Genomic DNA, 19991 nt, shown 5'->3' with positions numbered 1-19991 from the left:
GTCCGAAAACCTACAGACACATTTCCCATCATCCTACACTCCCGAGAAGAGGGCGTGTCTAAATCCTTAGCTCCCTTAAGATGCTCCTACTGAGGCGCCTTAATTCTGAGTGATGATCTGACTGAATGACGAGGGAGCGCCCGACGCCTCCTCAGCGCTGAGGATCAATCCCAGCATTCAGTGCGGCACGACTTTACTCACCAAAAACTACAAACATGGCGGGCGAATGAAACACGGAGCAACCAACAGAGTTCCTTTCACATGTAAATAAATACTCATTGATGTGTAATCTGTATACAGGTGTAATTACACGAGAGTGGGTTTTTTTGTAAATTGGGGCGTCAGGGACAGTTTAAGCGTTTTCGGGACACGGAGGGAGACGTTAGCCGGCGTGCTAGCGGGTTTGAACGTCCTGATGCTAACTGTGTTAGCTTAGTAAGCTAAAACTGCAGTGATGTAAAAGTAGAGTGTCTAAATAATCTGATTATGAGTCCAGGTCTGATTAGAATCCTCTCTACTGAGGAGCTGATCGGGGAGGTAGAGGGGAGCAGGGCGGGTCGATAGGATTTCGGAAAGACTCGAGGTTCAGGTGTCCACATACTTTCTTGAGTCTGTCTACAGAAGTGATGAGAGATTAGAAGGTGAGGATCGTTCCACACTCGTACGTTCAGCACATAAGAAGATTAAATGTATTAAAGAATTTCAGACTGTGGTATACGTACTCACAAGACTTTGAAGGAGGTCTGTGGGAATTTGTGCCCATTCAGTCAAAAGATGTCAGCATTTCTATGGTTCTGGTTCATCCCAGAGCTGTTGAGTGGGGCTGAGGTCAGGACTCTGTGCAGGACACTTGAGTTTCTTGTTTTTTAATCCGACCTTTTCTTCATGTTTTTTCTGACCTCCTTTTATTTGATTAAAACCATCAAGTAAATAGAAGTTTATTTCCTATAGAAGGCATGTTAAGCACAATAAACATGGGGTGTACAAACTTTTGCACACGCCTGTATAAGCGCTCATGTGTGTATGGTCTCCGGGTGAGAAGTGATGTTGCACTGCCCTCTAGTGGAGGATCCGGTCCGATCAGCCATAACATTAAAACCACCTCCTTGTTTCTACACTCACTGTCCATTTTATCAGCTCCACTTACCATATAGAAGCACTTTGTAGTTCTACAATTACTGACTGTAGTCCATCTGTTTCTCTACATGCTTTGTTACCCCTTTTCACCCTGTTCTTCAATGGTCAGGACCCCCACAGAGCAGGTATTATTGTGCTGCCCATTCAAATCTATTGTCCACCTACACATGGACCACCTCACCAGTGCCTGTTTCGAACCGGTGGTGCTTGATTATCATGGGAAATGTGACCGCCACCCCGCCTGACCCTGACCAATCAGCTTCCAGGTCTGGGACGGCTTGTGGAATCATCACAGCCCGAGCCAGAGCGTGCAATCATCCGAAAATCAGTAATTAATATATAAATCATTCATATAATGAATCCTGAAAACAAGCAGTTCAGTTTCATTGATCTTTAATCAGGCAGGTTTTTCAGGTAAACATTCGACACATTCACACAGACAGCTGTTCACATGTTCCGTCCTCACACAGATCTCATTATCATGTTAATATTACATTTCTTTCTATCATTTCTCTTCACAGGATGCAGATTTAACACTGGAGCGGCTTCGGTTCATTTCTTCTGCTTCCTCTCCTTCTTAAACTCGGCGATCTGGTTGAAGATGTCTAACAGATTTGCAGATAAACTTTTCTTCTGGTTTCCGTCCGAGGCTTTCGTATCACCGCTGCTGCTCGATCTCCGCTCGCTCCCGTCGTTCCCCGCCCGGAACTTCCCGTGACTCCCGGATTTATTGGAGTCAGACTTGCGAGAGTCGTACGAGCTGGACTTCCTCGAGTCTGATCTCATGGAGACCCCAGAGTAAGCGGAGGAGGACGAATCCTTCCTGCAGGAGGTGCGCGAGGTACCGGAACTCTCCGGCCACGTGCCGGGATCGTCCTCGGATCTTCTCCGCTCTTTATCCCGGCCGTTCCGAGCGAAGGGATCATCATACCTACCTTCTCCGGTTCTTCCCTCCTCCAGCGCCCTAGCGAAGCTCCGTTTCTGGTCGATGAAGGAGGCCGAGGTGTCGGCGGGAACCGGGTAGTCCTCCTCCTCTTCTTCCTCCTCCTCGACGTCGCGGGACGAATTTCGGCGCTTGTGTTTTTTAGCGCCGTGTGAAGACCGTCGGCGTTTGCGCTTCCGCTTCTTGGACTTCTTGCGGCTGGAGGAGTCGTCGCTGGAGGAGCTGGAACTGGAGGACGAATCGGACGAGGACTCCGACCTCTTCCGCTTCTTCTTCATCCTGCGTGGGAGCGAATTTGGCAGGCAGATGAAACCTGAATATCTAACATTCCTCCTGGGATTGATGCATTATTATACAGAGACCAGATCATCAAAGCTTAGTTACGGTTCCTGAAGGAACGTACAGCATCAAAAACCATAATAGAGCAAAACATGTACAGTATGTATTATTTTGGTTTCAGCACTAAAATGCTTTAAATTCCTTTACCGAGAATCAACACTACATGACCAAAAGTATTTGGACACCTGAAATCCTGTTTCAGCTCAAACAGTATAATAATAGAGTAACCTCTTCTGAGAAGGCTTCTTACAAGACTTAAGTATGTCTGTGTATGGGAATTTGTGCCCATTTGTATGGCTGGGCACATGTCTGCACACTTGGAAGCATATCATTTCCTTTCCCAATGATTTATTACACCTGTTAGCAACTGCTGTGACTGAAATACTGTACATGAATTCAAAAATTAGAAGGGGTGTCCCAATACTTTCGTCCATGTAGTGTACGAGTGGCTTGGAAATCCAATAATTTATGGACACGATTTGCATTCACGTCGATGAATAATCGGTGTATAATGTTTATCCTAAGTTTAGGACAGTAGGCAGACCCGCTGTATTTCTAATCTTGGTCAAGAGTTTAAAGGACAGTAAATGTGTGTGTGTGAGTGTGTGTGAGTGTGTGTGTGAGTGTGTGTGTGTGAGTGTGTGTTTACCTTTTCTCTTCTTTTAAGATCTTACGTAATTTCTCGGCGCTCGTCTCGGGCGTGGGTTTTACCTCCTCCTCTTTAGCCGCCTCCTCGGCTTTCAGTTCCAGAGTTTTCTTTAAAGCGGTCGGTTAACACAGCCACATCCAAAAAAGCCCCCAGAGCAGATCAATCAGACCAATCAGACCCATCAGACCCATCAGACACGCCCAATTTGTGTGTTTTGCAATATAATACCAGGTCATTACCATATATCACCAAGGAAACAGGTACAATATAGAAGACAGACAGAGTTACCATGAAGCACCAGCAGCAGAATACAAACCGGTCAAGGTCCGTGTTCCAGAGATGGCGTTTGTGCCCAGGCGATGGGATTAGGGTTTAGCGTCCAGCAGCGATCAGGGTTCGACGTCCCAAATCGAAGAGACACAAAAACAACAAGGATGTTTCATCAGTAAAACACAGGGGTGTCACACGTCACATCTGTCACATTTGCCTTTTCCTCCCAACCTAGCTGTTCCCAATTCCACCCCTGCGCACACGCCCTTCCCGACACACGTTCACTCTCTACCGCTTCTTTTCACCGCTTTCGGACTGTGGCGGATTCTCACACACGGCGAATAATCCAACACTCATGCAGGTGCCTCGATCAGCCAGCAGAGGTCGCACTTCTGCCACGACTGTCTGGAGCTCGAGCAGTGGCGGGCTGGCGTGTTATACCGCCACGCCACCCGGACGTTCTACATTGGTCACGTTTTATCAAACGCACGAGCAGGCAGGTGGCAGCACTGAGGCGCGCATTCGGGTCTCCGATTCGGTGGGTACGCGTTTCTAACAACTTTTTCCATCCATATATCCAAAAAGCATCACCCTGCTCTTAAGGCCAGCACAGCCAGGATGCCTAACCCCAGGGTGAATGTAGGGTAACCCGTAGCTGATGCACTACTTCTTCATAACAAACTGTACCCATCACCCCTCTAACACCACCAACAGCCACAGGAAGTGAGGTTTCTTCTTGCAGATGTTCCAGCTCACCTGGATGCGCGTCTGCAGCTTCCTCAGCGCTTCCTTCGCTTCCTGAAACGTGTCGTCTAAAGTCACGGCTTTCTTATAAAGTCCCTCAGCCGTGACCAGCTTCTCCTCCTCCTCCAGCCTGACGAGAGGAACACAGAAGACATCGGACACTCGCTCACAGGTGCTACAAACACATGGTATCGCGTACTTTGCTAAGCTGCATGTGACCCCACCACCCCCCAGTAACACAGGGGCCCGGACCAGTCCCAGAGATCACATATCACAGCGGAAAGAGACAACGTACGACCTTCCATCCCTCAAACCCTAAACTCTGCACCACCAAGCACCCTAAAAAACCTTGGTTACTCAATGCTGCAGACGCCCACCCTTGCTGAGAAGTGTGCCCCCTCTGACATGCGTGCACTCGCCAACCGCTTCTTTTCACCTGCCAGAGAAGGAGTCTTACAGAGAGCAGCATACCTCCCTCCCTTAGACACAGCCAATCGTCCCTCTGTGGGCGTCCGGTCGGTCTACAGCACAGATCTCAGCTCTCATATTGAGGTGTCGACACAGCAGATGTGGGTCTTACCGAATGCCCTTCCTGACGCAACCCTCTTATTTATATCTGGACCTGTACTGAGAGCGCACCTTCCAATGGCTAAACTGTTTTGTCCTCCAATCCACCCCCTCCTTCCATCCATTGGACATTAGTCAATCAAGTACGTACAGATATTACGACAGCACCGTCGAGATTCCAAACCCTGGATCTTTACCACTGTGCCACCTGAGTGTCCGAACATCACTACCATTCTATATCCGATGGCGTGATGTGACGGCCCATTCGAAGGTCTGATGGTATAGACAGTGCCAATGATCCCATACAGGGTGACCATAATGACCCCCAAAATCTAAAACCTGATCAACCTTGTCACTCACTGGCCACCTCGTTCCACCAGCGTCTGGCACAGGTATTTCTTGGCATTCCTGTGAGTCGGGCAACTCTCCAGAGCCAGCTCAAAGTCATCGATAGCTTTTATCAGGCTGCCTTTGGTTGCGTACCTGTCAAAAACAGAAAGAAAATCAGAATGAAGAGTGATGGAGGCAGAAAGAGACACGGCGTACGGTCAAGTGCTTTATCAGGCGGTGAACCGTACAGAGCGCCGCGCGCTACCAGAGCCTCCACGTTGTTGGTATCGATCTCCAGCGCCTTGTTATACTCGTTCATGGCCTCTACGTGTCGCCCCGATTTGAAGTGGTTCACTCCGGATTTGACGCTGCAACAGAGGAAACCAAAAGAAACAGAAAATAAGGAGAGTGTTCTCTTCCAAACCTGTATGTTATACGAGACACCCACAGTCCATTCTATCAGCTCCACTTACCATATAGAAGCACTTTGTAGTTCTACAATTACTGACTGTAGTCCATCTGTTTCTCTGCATGCTTTGTTACCCCCTTTCATGCTGTTCTTCAATGGTCAGGACCCCCACAGGACCACCACAGAGCAGGTATTTTTTAGGTGGTGGATCATTCTCAGCACTGCAGTGACACTGACATGGTGGTGGTGTGTTAGTGTGTGTTGTGCTGGTATGAGTGGATCAGACACAGCAGCGCTGCTGGAGTTTTTAAACACCTCACTGTCACTGCTTGACTGAGAATCGTCCACCAACCAAAAATATCCAGCCGACAGCGCCCCGTGGGCAGCATCCTGTGCCCACTGATGAAGGTCTAGAAGATGAGCGACTCAAACAGCAGCAATAGATGAGCGATCGTCTCTGACTTTACATCTACAAGGTGGACCCACTAGGTAGGAGTGTCTAATAGAGTGGACAGTGAGTGGACACGGTGTTTAAACACTCCAGCAGCGCTGCTGTGTCTGATCCACTCATACCAGCACAACACACACTAACACACCAGCACCATGTCAGTGTCACTGAGAATCATCCAGCACCTAAATAATACCTGCTCTGTGGTGGTCCTGACCATGTAGAGAAACAGATGGACTACAGTCAGTAATTGTAGAACTACAAAGTGCTTCTATATGGTAAGTGGAGCTGATAAAATGGGCAGTGAGTGTAGAAACAAGGAGGTGGTTTTAATGTTATGGCTGATCAGTGTAAATGATCCGTACCATTTCAGCGCCCAGGATGCAGATTGTTTCTTCCTAATCGTTCTCGCGTAATCGTCCTCCAGGAAATGTTTACTGTGTATTAATCAAAACATAAATAAATAAAACATAACCAACAAACTTCACGTACAATATATGGCCTCAAGTATTCGGACGCCTGACCTGTATCAAAAATAAACAGTATTCAAACTGATTAAATTGGATTGTATGGTGGGCGCTGATCTTAAGCAAGCCAGGTTAAGATACTGGACTAGTAATCAGAAGCTTGCTGTTGTTGGGCCCTTCAGCAAGGCCCTTAAGCCTCAATAGCTCAGACTGTATACTGTCACAGTACTGTAAGTCACTTTGGATAAAAGCGTTCGCTGAATGCTGAAAGTGTAAATGCACAGAGCCGTATCCCCTACAATAAGCCATGCTATGCTCCATGTGACTCCACCCCCCCCCCCCCCAGTAACACAGGGGCCTTGACCAGTACCAGAGATCACATATAGCAGCGGGAAGAGACAATGTACGACCTTCCATACGAGTTGCTTTGGATAAAGGCGCCTGCTAAATGCCGAAAATGTTGATGTTCCGCTTCATGTCTTTACATTTTCGGCATTTAGCAGACGCTTTTATCCAAAGCGACTAACAGTATACAGTCTAAGCAATTGAGGGTTAAGGGTTAAGGGCCTTGCTCAAGGGCCCAACAGTGGCAACCTGGCAATGGTAGGGTTTGAACCGGCAACCTTCAGCTTAATAGTCCTGTACCTTAACCACTAGGCGACAACTGTCTTTATAGAGCTCGGTCATGCTGGAACAAGAATAGGCCTTCCCTAAACTGTTGAAGCATATTCCCTTTATATCTTTGATTCATTACACCTCTTAGTAACTGCTGTGGCTGAAACACATGAATTCAAGAACTAGAAGTGGTGTCCCAATACTTTTGTACCTCTGTAATCCTCTCATGAGCGAGTGAGACTCGGTGTCGCTGATGCCCAGCTTGTTCAGCAGATAATCCACGTTGGCCGGGTTGGAGAATCCGGTTGAACTCTGCAGTAAGAGCTCGTACGGTTCACCGCCGTCACTGCTCACCTGCTGACCGCGACTGAAACCAAGAACAAAACCTGGGTAAACCGACAGATCCATCATACTGACCGGCAGTGCGGACGGTTTATTCGCGTGCAGTTTGGTATGAGGGCGGCACGGTGGCCCTGTGGGTAGCACTGTCACCTTACAGGAAGAAGATCCTGGGTTCCATCCCCAGGCGGGGCGGTTTGGGTCCTTCCTGTGTGGAGTTTGCATGTTCTCCCCTTGTCTGCGTGTCTGTGTGGGTTTCCTCCGGGAGCTCCGGTTTCCTCCCACAGTACAAAACATGCAGTCAGGTTAATTGCAGACACTGAATTGCCCTATAGGTGAATGTGTGCGTGTGTGTGTGTATCTGCCCTGCGATGGAGTGGTGCCTTGCGCCCATTGAAAAGCTGGGACAGGCTCCAGCAAGCGGCCCCACGCTCGCCGGGAGCACTTCTATACTTTGAAGTATGTCTGTGGGAATTTGTGACAGATGGTGGGGCTGAGGCTGTGCGCTGGGGCCTTCCCCAAACTGTTGCTGCACATTCGGAAGCATATCCTTTCTTTCAAATGACTGATTTATTACACAGTCAGCGATTGTTGTTGCTAAACACATGACTATGACACAGACTAACATAGCACTTAGGTAGCACATCAGGATGAAATAAAAGCACCTGGTGCTAATCACACCCACACCATGTATGTCAGATTTATGAAGGGATGAGAGATGAGGATGGAACCCGGACAGAACACGGATCTTACGTGTAGTGGAGAGGTAAATCCTCCTTGCTTATTACACCCAGCTTGGTTCTCTCCAGATTGGGGGCCAGGGAGGAGTTGTGGAGCGACAGGGTCAGCTTCTCATGGTAACGGTCGATGTCCTTCACACCAGCTGCATTACAGAATATAAGAAATTAGAATCAGGTTTGTTCCCCCCCTTTCTCTCAGAAAGTTAGTCATTTCCATTTCCCGATTGTAAATCCGCTGTGGCTTGCACACAAGGACACAAGTGTTCCATCTGCGGCTGATTCTGATCACCTGCTGGGGTTCGGTTCCCACTAAGAGCCGTATCGCGTACGGAGAGCAACACTAAGCTCCGTGTGACCCCACCACCCACTCACACAGGCGCCCAGACCAATCGCAGGGGTAGAGGGACTGTATGGATGCCTGGCTAGGTCAGTGTTTCTACTGAGGTTCAACCTCCTAAGTTCAAATGCGTTAGACCACTGCGCCACCCAAATTCCCCACATGATTACTGTGTTGATTACTGGGTGGCACAGCGCTCTAGTCCAACACAGTTGAGTTCTCAAGCTTTTGAGAATCCTAAGTGGTGCTATAGACATCCAGGCTCGATCGGCCGCACCTTTGGGTCGACTGGGCTTTAACGTCAATGTACAAGTGCGACATCTGCTGGCTGGTAGGGGAACCTGCACTCGGAGTTCTCAGCTTGGCTCTCCGTGTGCGGTACGGCTCTCTGTGGGACTCCACTGCGGCCGGAGTGAGGTGATACGTACCTCTTATTACATCGCCAACTTGAAAATAAGACAAGGGATCGTCGTGGTTGCCGGTCGATGGCACATCTCTGATAGGACAGAGACCCTGATAAACAAAATGCAACAACAAAAAAATCAATTAGTTAAAGTCGTAATCGTAAACAAATCACATACATGATCAATAAAACATCCAACATCAAAGTATCTGCTAATGGTGTATCTATCCCTGTGCCCTAATAAAAGCCTTTACATCTGAAAAAGCCTGTTCACAATGTTTTGGAATGTCTCTGTGGGAATTTTTGCCCATTCAGTTACCACTAAGGTTCCAATTCATCCTACACACACAAGAAAGGACCCTCCCCAATCTGTAAATGATCAAATGTACCGTGATCTCCAGGTCCTCCACGTCCCTCTCCAGACCCCCAGCGGTGCAGAGAAGATTCACAAAGAAGCCGAAGTCTCGGATGGACGTGATTCTTCCGATGACGACGTCTCCTCGTTCCACGTCTCTGTAGAAGAGCTCTCTCCTCTCCTCATGTGAGACGTCCATGAACCGCTCCAGAGGAGGCATGAGGGCATACGGTTCTGCAAAATGAACATAAACCTCTAAATTCAGACTAAAGTACGGTAGCCCACTACCTCTAAGAGCTAGTTCTATCAGCCGTGTAGGGCGTTGGCGGTCTTTATGGGGCGTGCTACTGTACCGTGGCCCAGAGACCCACCAAGACACTGACCAGGATAAATATAGTGTCACCTGCACCAAGCAGGTTCGTATGGAGATCCATATCGTGCACGGAGAGTCTCCGTTATCGCCCATCTCTGTTTAGCCCCATCGATCAGCCAGCAGAGGGCGTAATTGCAGCAGTTATGAGAAATCCTAACAGCCCTCCCTCCCTCAGACAAGCCTACATTTTTTTGTTTATGTGCCCGGCCGGTTGGTAGCAGAGCTCGAGATGTCAGCACTGGTGGGCTAGCGAAGGCCACAAAGAGCCAATTTGGGTGTCAAAATTTTGGGTGAATCAGCCCTGAAAAGTCATGACTGCTGCACCTCATTATCAACAAATATTGATTTATAATTGATTTTATTTGTCACACAGGTAATAAAAGCTGAGTTTTAAACCTCTGGTGTCTTCCTGCCACTCATCATCCGTGGGCGTGGTGGTTTTCCAACATGAAGCGAACAGAAGATCTGCTTTCCTTGCAATGAACTGCTCCATGACGGGACTGTCATCATTTTCATCTCTGGTTAAATCAGATAGAAAAAGAAAAACAAACATGATTTTTATGTCTGTGGATGATCATGATGAAGTGATTTTACTGACTGTAGGGCCTTGTAGTTGTCAGGCCTGATAAACACCCAGCTCTGATGAACTAACACACCTTCAACTGACAGGTAGAGATGCAACACCTACTTTTCTTGGAAAATGTATGGTATGTATTATGTTTCAGTTTGTTTACAGTTACGGTTCTTTAGTAAATTAAATCTAAACTTACATGCAAGAAAACAAAGGGGTGCGGAAGTGGGACTAAGCCTAAAGTGCCAAACCAACAAGGTGATGGTCAGTAAATCAGCAAGAATGAACAAATACACTCCAGAGACTCAGGTCCCGCTACACCATTTGTTAATTCAGCTTTGCAACTGTGATTTGTTCAGGAAAAATGCTTACAAACGGACACAAACAAAAGTAAAAATCATATTAATTATTATAATGATATGAAATTATAAAAGTAATTCCTAGAAATAATGAATCTGGAAGCCCAAAGGCACATCATGCAGGGATTCGAGGACTGTAAGAGGAAATCAATTTAAGAGCAACAATTATCAGAAGCTTCTTACGGGGGTAGTTTGTATTTAAGCGGTCGTGTAGACAGCTTTTATTTCTTGCTGTTGATTTGATGTTAAAACCATTAAAAGCATCATATTTTGTCATTCTGAGCTTGATTCCATATTCCTGCTTACTGCTGAGAAGACCTACAATGTCAGAACGCTCTGTGATATCCCTCAATGTTTATTCTAAAGAGGATTGTTTTGGGGACAGGGTTGGTGAATGTAACTCTCTGATAATAATAATAGAAAATTAAACTAGTACCTCTGGTTCACTGATTTGGCGAGATAGTCGGTGACGTGTTTGAAGTCTGGATTTTCACTCTGCTCACATTTCAGCAGAGAAAACAAACCATGCCCATGAAAGGTCACGGACTGTCTGAGTAAATCTCTGTCCATGTTTAATTTCACACTGCCCTCGCTCTGGTACACACACACCAACCTAAAAATAACACATAATTATCATTTATTTTACTGGGTTCAAGTCAAAGGTGTACAAACACTTGGAAGGAACAAGAGATGTCATGGAAGTCTTGATGTTCCTCATGGCGGATCCTCTCAAGCCAAGTGATCGCCTGTTTTTCACCAAACATGGTGCTTGCTGCACTAAACAGTTACTGTCTAGTTACATTTTCATCTCAACAAAGCAAAGAATATTTTCCCTCATGTTGCCCTGTATATATATATATATATATATATATATATATATATATATATATATATATATATATATATATCTATCTATCTATCTATCTATCTATCTATCTATCTATCTATCTATCTATCTATCTATATCTATATCTATATATCTATCTATATATCTCTATATCTATCTATATCTATATCTATATCTATATCTATATATATATATATAGAGAGAGAGAGAGAGAGAGAGAGAGAGAGAGAGAGAGTTTAGCTAAACTTTTACTCAATTCTGGCTTCAGTCTTTCCATTCTGTCTGTCCAGCATTTCTACCCTCTCTGCACAGGATAAGGGTTCTTCCTGATGCCAAAATTGGCTGTACGAACAGCTCTAAGAAGGTTCAAGGTTCTTCCATTTCAAAGTAATTGATACCATTGTGTTCCTGGGACTCTCAAAGCCTTAGATGTTGTTTTATATTGTTGCCCTGATCAGGTCTTGTTCAAATTTGATCATGGAGATCCACAGACGGTTCCATGGACTTCATGGTTTGGTTTTTGTACTGAAAATGCAGTGTGAAATGTGGATCTTATAGACACAAGTGTGCCTTTCCAAACTACATCAAAAAATCAGTTGAGTTCTAGATTTATTTGTAAATAAGAGATTTCAGTGTTCAAAACTTCAAAAATCACAAATAAACACAAAAACAACACATTTTCATTGTGATTACCTGCAGATTAAAGGTACTATAGGCAATCATTTGTATGCACATCATTGTAATCAATAACACTTTATTAATAATAGAACTAGAAAATTATACTGAACTATAATTAAGCTGAGAGATGTTTGATTATAATTAAATACATTCTAATTTATTTATTCAGTTATTTTTAACTACAACCATCTAATTTGTGACTTCTTAATAGTTTACATAAAATAAACTGCAGCTACATTACTCAGAGTGCAGCACCCATTAGCTACCATGCTAACCAAAGCGCTACATGGAGGTTTACTTTTTAAACACGTCTAATTAAATCGTAAACATGTACCTTCATGAACTTCATTAGATTTCCACATTTCAGACGATGTTTAATAATAAACTTTTGCAGCTTTTAGAGCAGAATAATTGCAATCTACGCGTTCACACCAAAAACAAGAAACCGTGACAGAAAGCTAACATGCTAACTTAGGGAGCTTAATTTTCAAAATACAAGTCCTGGCTCCACTTTTCACTCGGACTTTTCTAAGCTCTCTGAGTCTGAGTATAATTCTATTTAATTTGTTTATTAATTTTTACAAGCAGTTTTATTCTGGTTGTGGTCGTGGTGGGTCCAAAGACGTGCATTCAGGCCAATTGAAGTGTCCTTAGTGTGTGTGTGTAAATAACTGCCTTGTGATGTACTGGCGATCTCTCCAGGGTGTTTCCTACCTTTCACCTAAAGATTTACACCCACCGCAACCCTGACCTGGTAAAAGACAATAAATGAATTAATGAATCAATTGCAGGTGACACAAGAATCCTAATTTGTGTTAATCATTTTATTCAAGACATGAAATGTAAGAAAATGTATTTAGCAAATATCAGCCCTGATCTGTAACACTGAATCCAGTGACATGTCTGTTTATATGTGAAACAAACAATCAATTTTTATGACCTATTTTCACAGTAACCTAATTATTTTACAGCATTGGAATCAAAGCACTGAATAAACCGGTTTAGGTTGCAATTTATAGACGATATAATCAACATTCCGGGTGTTTCTACTAGGAAACAGCTTCAGGAGCATAAACAAACACCAGAGAGACTCTGTTGAGACAAATAACAAATCTCAAAGCTCATTTAAGATAAATGTGGATTTCTGTATCACTGTGCCAGTCAGGACAAAAGAAACAATAAAAATTGTGCTTTTTCTGTGGCATTTTAATGTCATAGAATGATCTTCCATTTAAAGGGCCTTCCATCATCTACCTTCTAGCCACCCTTAACATTCAGGCACACTGGTCTACCATAACATCCATCTAGTGGTGCCATAAAATTCTGTGTGAATGTAAATCCATTCCTAGTCCTAGATCTTACCATCAAAATTTAATTTAGATCCAATATAGTTACATAATAGTAAGCATAACATAAAGATCTTTGTTATTCTGGAATGCCTTGAAGAGGGGAATCAGTTACATGGATCCAGTGATCGTGAGACGCTTCAGAAACACCAGCATGTAATACCAAAGTGAGAACCTGACTGAAATAAAAAGAAAAGAAAAATGAATAAATGTCTAATGCTCTGTGTTAATATCAAGTAATAAAAAAGAAATCTGTATATAAACATGAACGTAACTCTGACTTTATGATAACATTTGCAGGCAGTCGTTCTAATATCATATTTTTTTGTTGTAGTAATTCATTGTAGATGAGCTTGGGCCCAAAGGATTCCGCAGCATTTCTTCATCATTGAATTGGTGTGTAACACAGTTTCAGGTTGCATTTCATGATGCAGCGGAGGACTGTGTTCAGTGACAATGGTTTTCTGAAGTACTCCCGAGTCCATGTGGCTATATTTACAACCGTAGCATGATGATTTCTCATGCAGTGTATACTAAAGGCTTGTTTACATTCAACAGTGATCTTGCTCTACATGGACTCAAATGAAAAATGAAATAATCAAATGAAATAAATTCATTTCAGCACTGGTTTTACAGTTGACACTTTATGATGTCATAAATTAAGTACAGCATACAATATGCATCCTACAGCAAGTGTGTTTGGGTGTTGGTGGAGTCATGAAACGTTGATCCAAGAGCATATATGAAAAGTACAAATTAGCAAATTAAGTTATTTACTGCTTACTTTGTGCACATGGAGACCAAATAACACACGTAAATTATAAATAAATCACATTTTTACACTTTTGCTTGTAAATCGCATGCAAGACGTCTATTAAGCAAACACTTATTCTATCAGAATTATTTATTTATTCCTTTATCAAACACGAAACACAAAGGGAATACACCCTGGACAGGATGCCAATCCACCACAGGGCATCAATTAATTAGCACATATTAGAATCCTTGTTAATCCAGGTCGAATGTTTCTGATCCTTGATCCAAACTACCCTGATTTTGTTCAAGTAATTTGATGAGAACCTTGAGAGCTGTGCTGATTCTATAAGAATCAGTTCTTCCTCTGTCTGATGAGGGTGGAGTTTGAGGTCGGATCTTTATAGTCACTGTAAGTCTCCAGTTTCTCCAGTTTCAGATTTGTTTCAGCTCTATAGCAGCACATCCTGAACGCTGATCCAGCATCTGATGCTAAACCTTGAAACCTAATGAGTGATCAGCACCGAACAGCAAGATGCTTCACCTTCTGGTACTGATGGGATGTTTATTATTGATTGAAGGAAACACTACAGGTAGGATGGTTTTATTTATTCTACATACATGCAGTGTTGAGCAGAGTATTTAAATGTACCGATTAATTCAAAATAATATTTTTTAACTATCAGAGTGTGCCGTTCAAACTGCATTAGTCCAATATGGGTGAGCTTAAGACCTGAGATCTTAAGGGCGTCTCTGGGCATTGTTGATGTTTGCATTTCCGAAGTTTTATGGTGTTCATTAAGCATAGTAAAGATTTAACCTGCATTTGTGGGTGCAGTCATGAATAGCGTCTGTTAAAGTATTTCATTCTAGACGGATGCTGGTTCCCAGAGTCTCAGGAACACTTCTGGAGGAATCGTAGACCTATATAAAAAACTTAAATTAAAAATATAAGATACATATTCAGCATTCATTTATCAGAACCGTATTAAAACAGCAGGCTCTTGGTCTCTAAGTTTGTATTTGACATCACAAGCCTTAGTTGCACGATTTATTTTTATTTAATGAATTTTCCATTTTAAAACAAATTAAAAACATATATTTAAAGTGCCGCTGTTTTTTTTACTTTCCACATTTCATGTTTTATTCCGTGTTTTAAATTCAGCAAATAAACAATAATTCAGCATTAAGATCTCCGGACGTTGGTTCCCTGCAGACAATGTTTACACTCATTTTCATAATAAAACATGAGATTTGACCACTTTAGTCCAAACTGAAAGCAGGTTTACTTGGTGGTTTTCAAAGTCAAAGTAAGTTCCTGGAACAGGTTAAAATCATCCTTTATGAGAAGCCTTGATCACCAGAGTGATGCTGGTAGTATTTAATATATAAACACTCACTCCTACAGCGCGTCATGGTTTAAAAGCAGAAGCTGAGTCACAAATAAAACCTGCAGTATTACCTAGATTTACTTTCTTTTACCTGGAGCTTTCTCTTTATTAAAGGAAGAATCCTGAACAGACTATGAGATCCCAGGAAATAGTTTATTAGTTTATTAGGTTTATTATTTCAAGGTGATGGTTCCATTCATGACAGGTTAACAATAGTTACTGCTTACACCAGATTCAACAGTTCAAGTTTAATATCAAACACAGTCATGAACAATTCTGTATCTCTAATTCACCTCATTTGCACATTTTTGGACTGTGGGAGGAAACCGGAGCTCCACACAGACATGGTTTTTACGCCGGATGCCCTTCCTGACACGACCCTCCCTATTTATCCGGGCTTGGGTCCGGCACTACAATGCACTGGTTTATGCATCCTAGCAGCCAGGTACCTATAGGACAGTTCAGTGTCTTGGCTGCATGTTTTTGGACTGTGGGAGGAAACCGGAGCACCCGGAGGAAACCCACACAGACACGGGGAGAAATCAGCACAGAAAGGACCCGGACCGCCCTACCTGAGGATCGAACCCAGGACCTTCTTGCTGTGAGGCGACAGTGCTACCCACCGAGCCACCCCCACTGTATATCGGTTATACAAATAGACTTATTTTTATTAAAATGCTTAAATTAGCACTTCTTGCCACAAGAACAAAGTTTTTAAGTTACTGATTGATAGGAAGTGGTCATAATAATGTGACTTGACTGTGTATTTCCTTTACTGAGTCAATATAATACAATTTTCACTTATATTTTCCCCCTTCAGCTTTTTTAATCAAATTTATTTGACTTTAGTAGCTAAAAACAATAACTGCCGGTCAACTAATGCTAATAAAAATATTTAATCATATCTGTTACTAGTAGCTCTACAATCACAAGGTTTACCTCAATGTTACACTGTTCTTCCACCAGCTTTCACAGCCGTCTCAGGATCAACAGTCTCAGAAGCAGATAGCTCACGGCCTTCTGAATGTGCAGAAACTTCAGAAGAAGCCACAACGACGTCCTCATCCCCGACTCCTACAGCCCCACTCATAATTACAGTCACATTAGAAACAACCACAACAGCGACGTCCTCCTCCACACCTACTTCTTCAACAACGGGTACCAGCACTGCAGTGCCTTCAACAACAACCAGTACTATAGAACCTGCTATAACAACCGCTTGTGAACCGACAGCTACATCCACAACAGCTCCTAATGTCCTAACATCTACAGACGGACTCACAACAACGACTACAATACCAACCGCCCCTTCTACAACCACTTCTCTAACAACTGTAACTAGCATTACAGTGCTTCAAACAACCATCAGCGAAAGCCCTGTTCCAACAACTACCATAGTAACCGCCTCCCCATCCACAACCACTCCATCAGCAACTACAAGCAGCACTACCATCCCTACAACGTCTATTCCAACAACCCTCTATTCAGTAACATCTACAGACCTAATCACAACAATCTCCCCTCAAACAACAACCGTAATAACCACCTCACCTACCATAGCCACTTCATCAGCAACTACAAGCAGCACTACCATCCCTACAACGTCTATTCCAACAACCTTATCCTCAACAATCACCTCCATCTCAACACCCAGCTCTCCATCAAGTAGTACCAGCTCTACAGTGCCAAAGACCATCAGCACAAACCCTGTACAAACAACCCCACTAACAACTACCATAGTAACCACCTCCCCTTCCACAACTACTCCATCAGCAACTACAAGCAGCACTACCATCCCAACCTCTACTCCAACAACCATATCCTCAACAACAGCAAATACATCTCCTTCCTCCTTGATATATACAGCCCCACCTTCAACATCTCTACCAACAACTACCTTAACACCCAGCTCTCCATCAACTGGTACCAGCTCTACAGTGCCCCCAACAAACACCATCAGCACAAACCCTGTACAAACAACCCCATTAACGACTACTATAGTAACCACCTCCCCTTCTGCACCAACTTCTCAATCAACTAATACTAGCACTACTGTGCCTTCAACAACCAGCACTACAAACCCTGATCCAACAACCTCATCTGCAACAACAGCAATCACAACTTCCGTTTCAGTAACATCTACAGACCTAATCACAACAATCTCCCCTCAAACAACAACCGTAATAACCACTTCACCCTCCATAACCACATTCACAACTCCATCGACAACCACTTCTCCATCAACCCTCACTAGCACCACAATGCCTCTAACAACCGTTCCATCAACGACCACAATAATTATCTCCCCTTCCACCGACACTTCTTCATCAACTACAGCCAGCACTACCATTTCCTCAGGAACCATGACTACAAGTTCTGGTCCAACAACCACGTCTGCAAAAACAGCAATCACAACTTCCTCTACAGTAACATCTACAGTCCCAACCCCAACATCTATCTCTCCACAAACGACTCCCACATTAGCCACATCACCTTCCACAACCACATCTTCAGTAACTACAAGCAGCACCGCCATGGCTCCAACAACCATCTCTTCAACACCTGTTCCAACAACCTTCTCTACACCAACATCAACTGAAGCAACTTCCTTTTCCCAAACATTTACATCCCCACTCACAGCCAACACCTCCCCAACAACTACCACAGGAACCACAACTCTATTGACGACCACTTCTCCATCAACTCTCACTAGCACCACAATGCCTCCAACAACAATCAGCACAAACTCTGTTCCAACAACCGTTCCATCAACCACCACAATAATCATTTCCCCTTCCACATCTACTTCTTCAGCAACTACAGCCAGCACTACCATGTCCTCAGGAACCATCACTACAAGCTCTGTTCCAACAATCTCATCTGCAACAACAGAAACAACTACTTTGTCTTCTCTGACATCTACAGTCCCAACTACAACAATGACTATCACAGAAAGCACTGGGACTTCTACAACCACGTCTTCATCAACTACGACTAGCACTACAGTCCCTCCAACAACAACCATCACCACAAACACTGGTGTAACAAACTCTCCATCAACTACCCTAATAATCACCTCCCCTTCCACAGCCACTTCTCCAACGACTACAGCCAGCACTACCATGCCTTTAGCAACCATCACTACAAGCTCTGGTCCAACAACCGCATCTGCAAAAACAGTAATCACCACTTCCTCTTCAGTAACATCTACAGTCCCAACCACAACAATTATCTCACCACAAACAACAACCACAATAACCACCTCCCCTTCCACAACCACATCTTCAGTAACTACAAGCAGCACCACCATGCCTCCAACAACCATCTCTTCAACCGCCAACCCAACAACCTTATCTGCAACAACATCAACTGAAGCAACTTCCTCTTCCCAAACATTTACATCCCCACTCACAACAAACACCTCCCCAACAACTACCACTCAGTCGACAACCACTCCTCCATCAACTCTCACTAGCACCACAATGTCTCCAACAACAATCACAACAAACTCTGTTCCAACAACTGTTCCATCAATGGCCACAATAATCATTTCCCCTTCCACATCTACTTCTTCAGCAACTACAGCCAGCACTACCATTCCCTCAGCAACCATGACTACAAGCTCTGGTCCAACAACCTTGTCTGAGAAAACAGCAATCACAACTTCTTCTACAGTAACATCTACAGACCTAATCACAACAATCTCTCCACAAGCAACTACCACAGCAGCCACCTCACCTTCCACAACCACATCTTCAGTAACTACAAGCAGCGCCACCATTTCTCCAACAACATTATCTGCACCAACATCAACTGAAGCAAATTCCTCTTCCCAAACATTTACATCCCCACTCACAACAAACACCTCCCCAACAACTACCACAGGAACCAAAACTCTATTGACAACCACTTCTCCATCAACTCTCACTAGCACCACGATGCCTCCGACAACAATCAGCACAAACTCTGTTCCAACAACCGTTCCATCAACCACCACAATAATCATTTCCCCTTCCACATCTACTTCTTCAGCAACTACAGCCAGCACTACCATATCATCAAGAACGATCACTATCAGCTCTGTTCCAACAACCTCGTCTGCAACAACAGAAACATCTACTTCCTTTTCTCTGACGTCTACAGTCCCAACTACAACAATGACGTTACCAATAACAACTATCACAGAAAGCACTGAGTCTTCTACAACCACTTCTTCATCAACTATAAGTAGCACTACAGTCCCTCCAACAACAACCATCACCACAAACCCTGGTGTAACAAACTCTCCATCAACTACCCTAATAATCACCTCCCCTTCCACAGCCACTTCTCCAACGACTACAGCCAGCACTACCATGCCTTTAGCAACCATCACTACAAGCTCTGGTCCAACAACCGCATCTGCAAAAACAGTAATCACCACTTTCTTTACAGTAACATCTACAGTCCCAACCACAACAGATATCTCACCACAAACAACAACCACATCTTCAGTAACTACAATCAGCATCACCATGCCTCCAACAACCATCTCTACAACCCCAAATCCAACAACCTTATCTGCAACAACATCAACTGAAG

At 43.9% G+C, this 19991-nt stretch overlaps 2 protein-coding genes across 2 annotated transcripts; one reads left to right on the top strand and one right to left on the bottom strand.

The window, feature by feature from the left end:
* Positions 1–1513: 1513 nt before the first annotated feature.
* On the bottom strand, positions 1514–12377 carry ttc14 (tetratricopeptide repeat domain 14). Its single transcript, XM_063013032.1, has 13 exons — positions 12255–12377; positions 10832–11008; positions 9862–9983; positions 9127–9326; positions 8763–8847; positions 8011–8140; positions 7130–7285; positions 6202–6273; positions 5228–5347; positions 5010–5132; positions 4095–4212; positions 3069–3175; positions 1514–2359 (listed from the first exon to the last, which is right to left on the bottom strand). The coding sequence occupies exons 2-13, from the start codon at positions 10963–10965 to the stop codon at positions 1690–1692; spliced, it is 2037 nt and encodes a 678-aa protein (XP_062869102.1). The 5' UTR covers positions 10966–11008; positions 12255–12377; the 3' UTR covers positions 1514–1689.
* Positions 12378–18061: 5684 nt separating this feature from the next.
* Positions 18062–19989, top strand: LOC134331828 (mucin-2-like). Its single transcript, XM_063013363.1, has 3 exons — positions 18062–19084; positions 19342–19598; positions 19734–19989. Exons 1-3 carry the CDS (start codon positions 18131–18133, stop codon positions 19987–19989), a joined length of 1467 nt encoding a protein of 488 aa, XP_062869433.1. The 5' UTR covers positions 18062–18130.
* The last annotated feature ends 2 nt before the right edge of the window (positions 19990–19991 follow it).

The sequence above is a fragment of the Trichomycterus rosablanca genome, chromosome 17 (assembly GCF_030014385.1).
Source record: "Trichomycterus rosablanca isolate fTriRos1 chromosome 17, fTriRos1.hap1, whole genome shotgun sequence".
Taxonomy (NCBI): domain Eukaryota; kingdom Metazoa; phylum Chordata; class Actinopteri; order Siluriformes; family Trichomycteridae; genus Trichomycterus; species Trichomycterus rosablanca.
This window is presented reverse-complemented; position numbering and strand designations above follow the sequence as displayed.

Bases quoted from the DNA above. Each gene is read 5' to 3' on its own strand.
- ttc14 (XM_063013032.1), bottom strand. From the start codon at position 10,965: ATGGACAGAGATTTACTCAGACAGTCCGTGACCTTTCATGGGCATGGT. The intron at 8,141-8,762 runs GTACGTATCACC...TCTGTAATGCAG, and splicing joins AGTTGGCGATGTAATAAGAG to CTGGTGTGAAGGACATCGAC. The intron at 6,274-7,129 runs GTACAAAAGTAT...ATTAATACACAG, and splicing joins CTCATGAGAGGATTACAGAG to TAAACATTTCCTGGAGGACG.
- LOC134331828 (XM_063013363.1), top strand. From the start codon at position 18,131: ATGCCTCCAACAACAATCAGCACAAACTCTGTTCCAACAACCGTTCCA. The intron at 19,085-19,341 runs GTAACATCTACA...AACTCTCACTAG, and splicing joins CAATCACAACTTCTTCTACA to CACCACGATGCCTCCGACAA. The intron at 19,599-19,733 runs GCACTGAGTCTT...CCCCTTCCACAG, and splicing joins AATAACAACTATCACAGAAA to CCACTTCTCCAACGACTACA.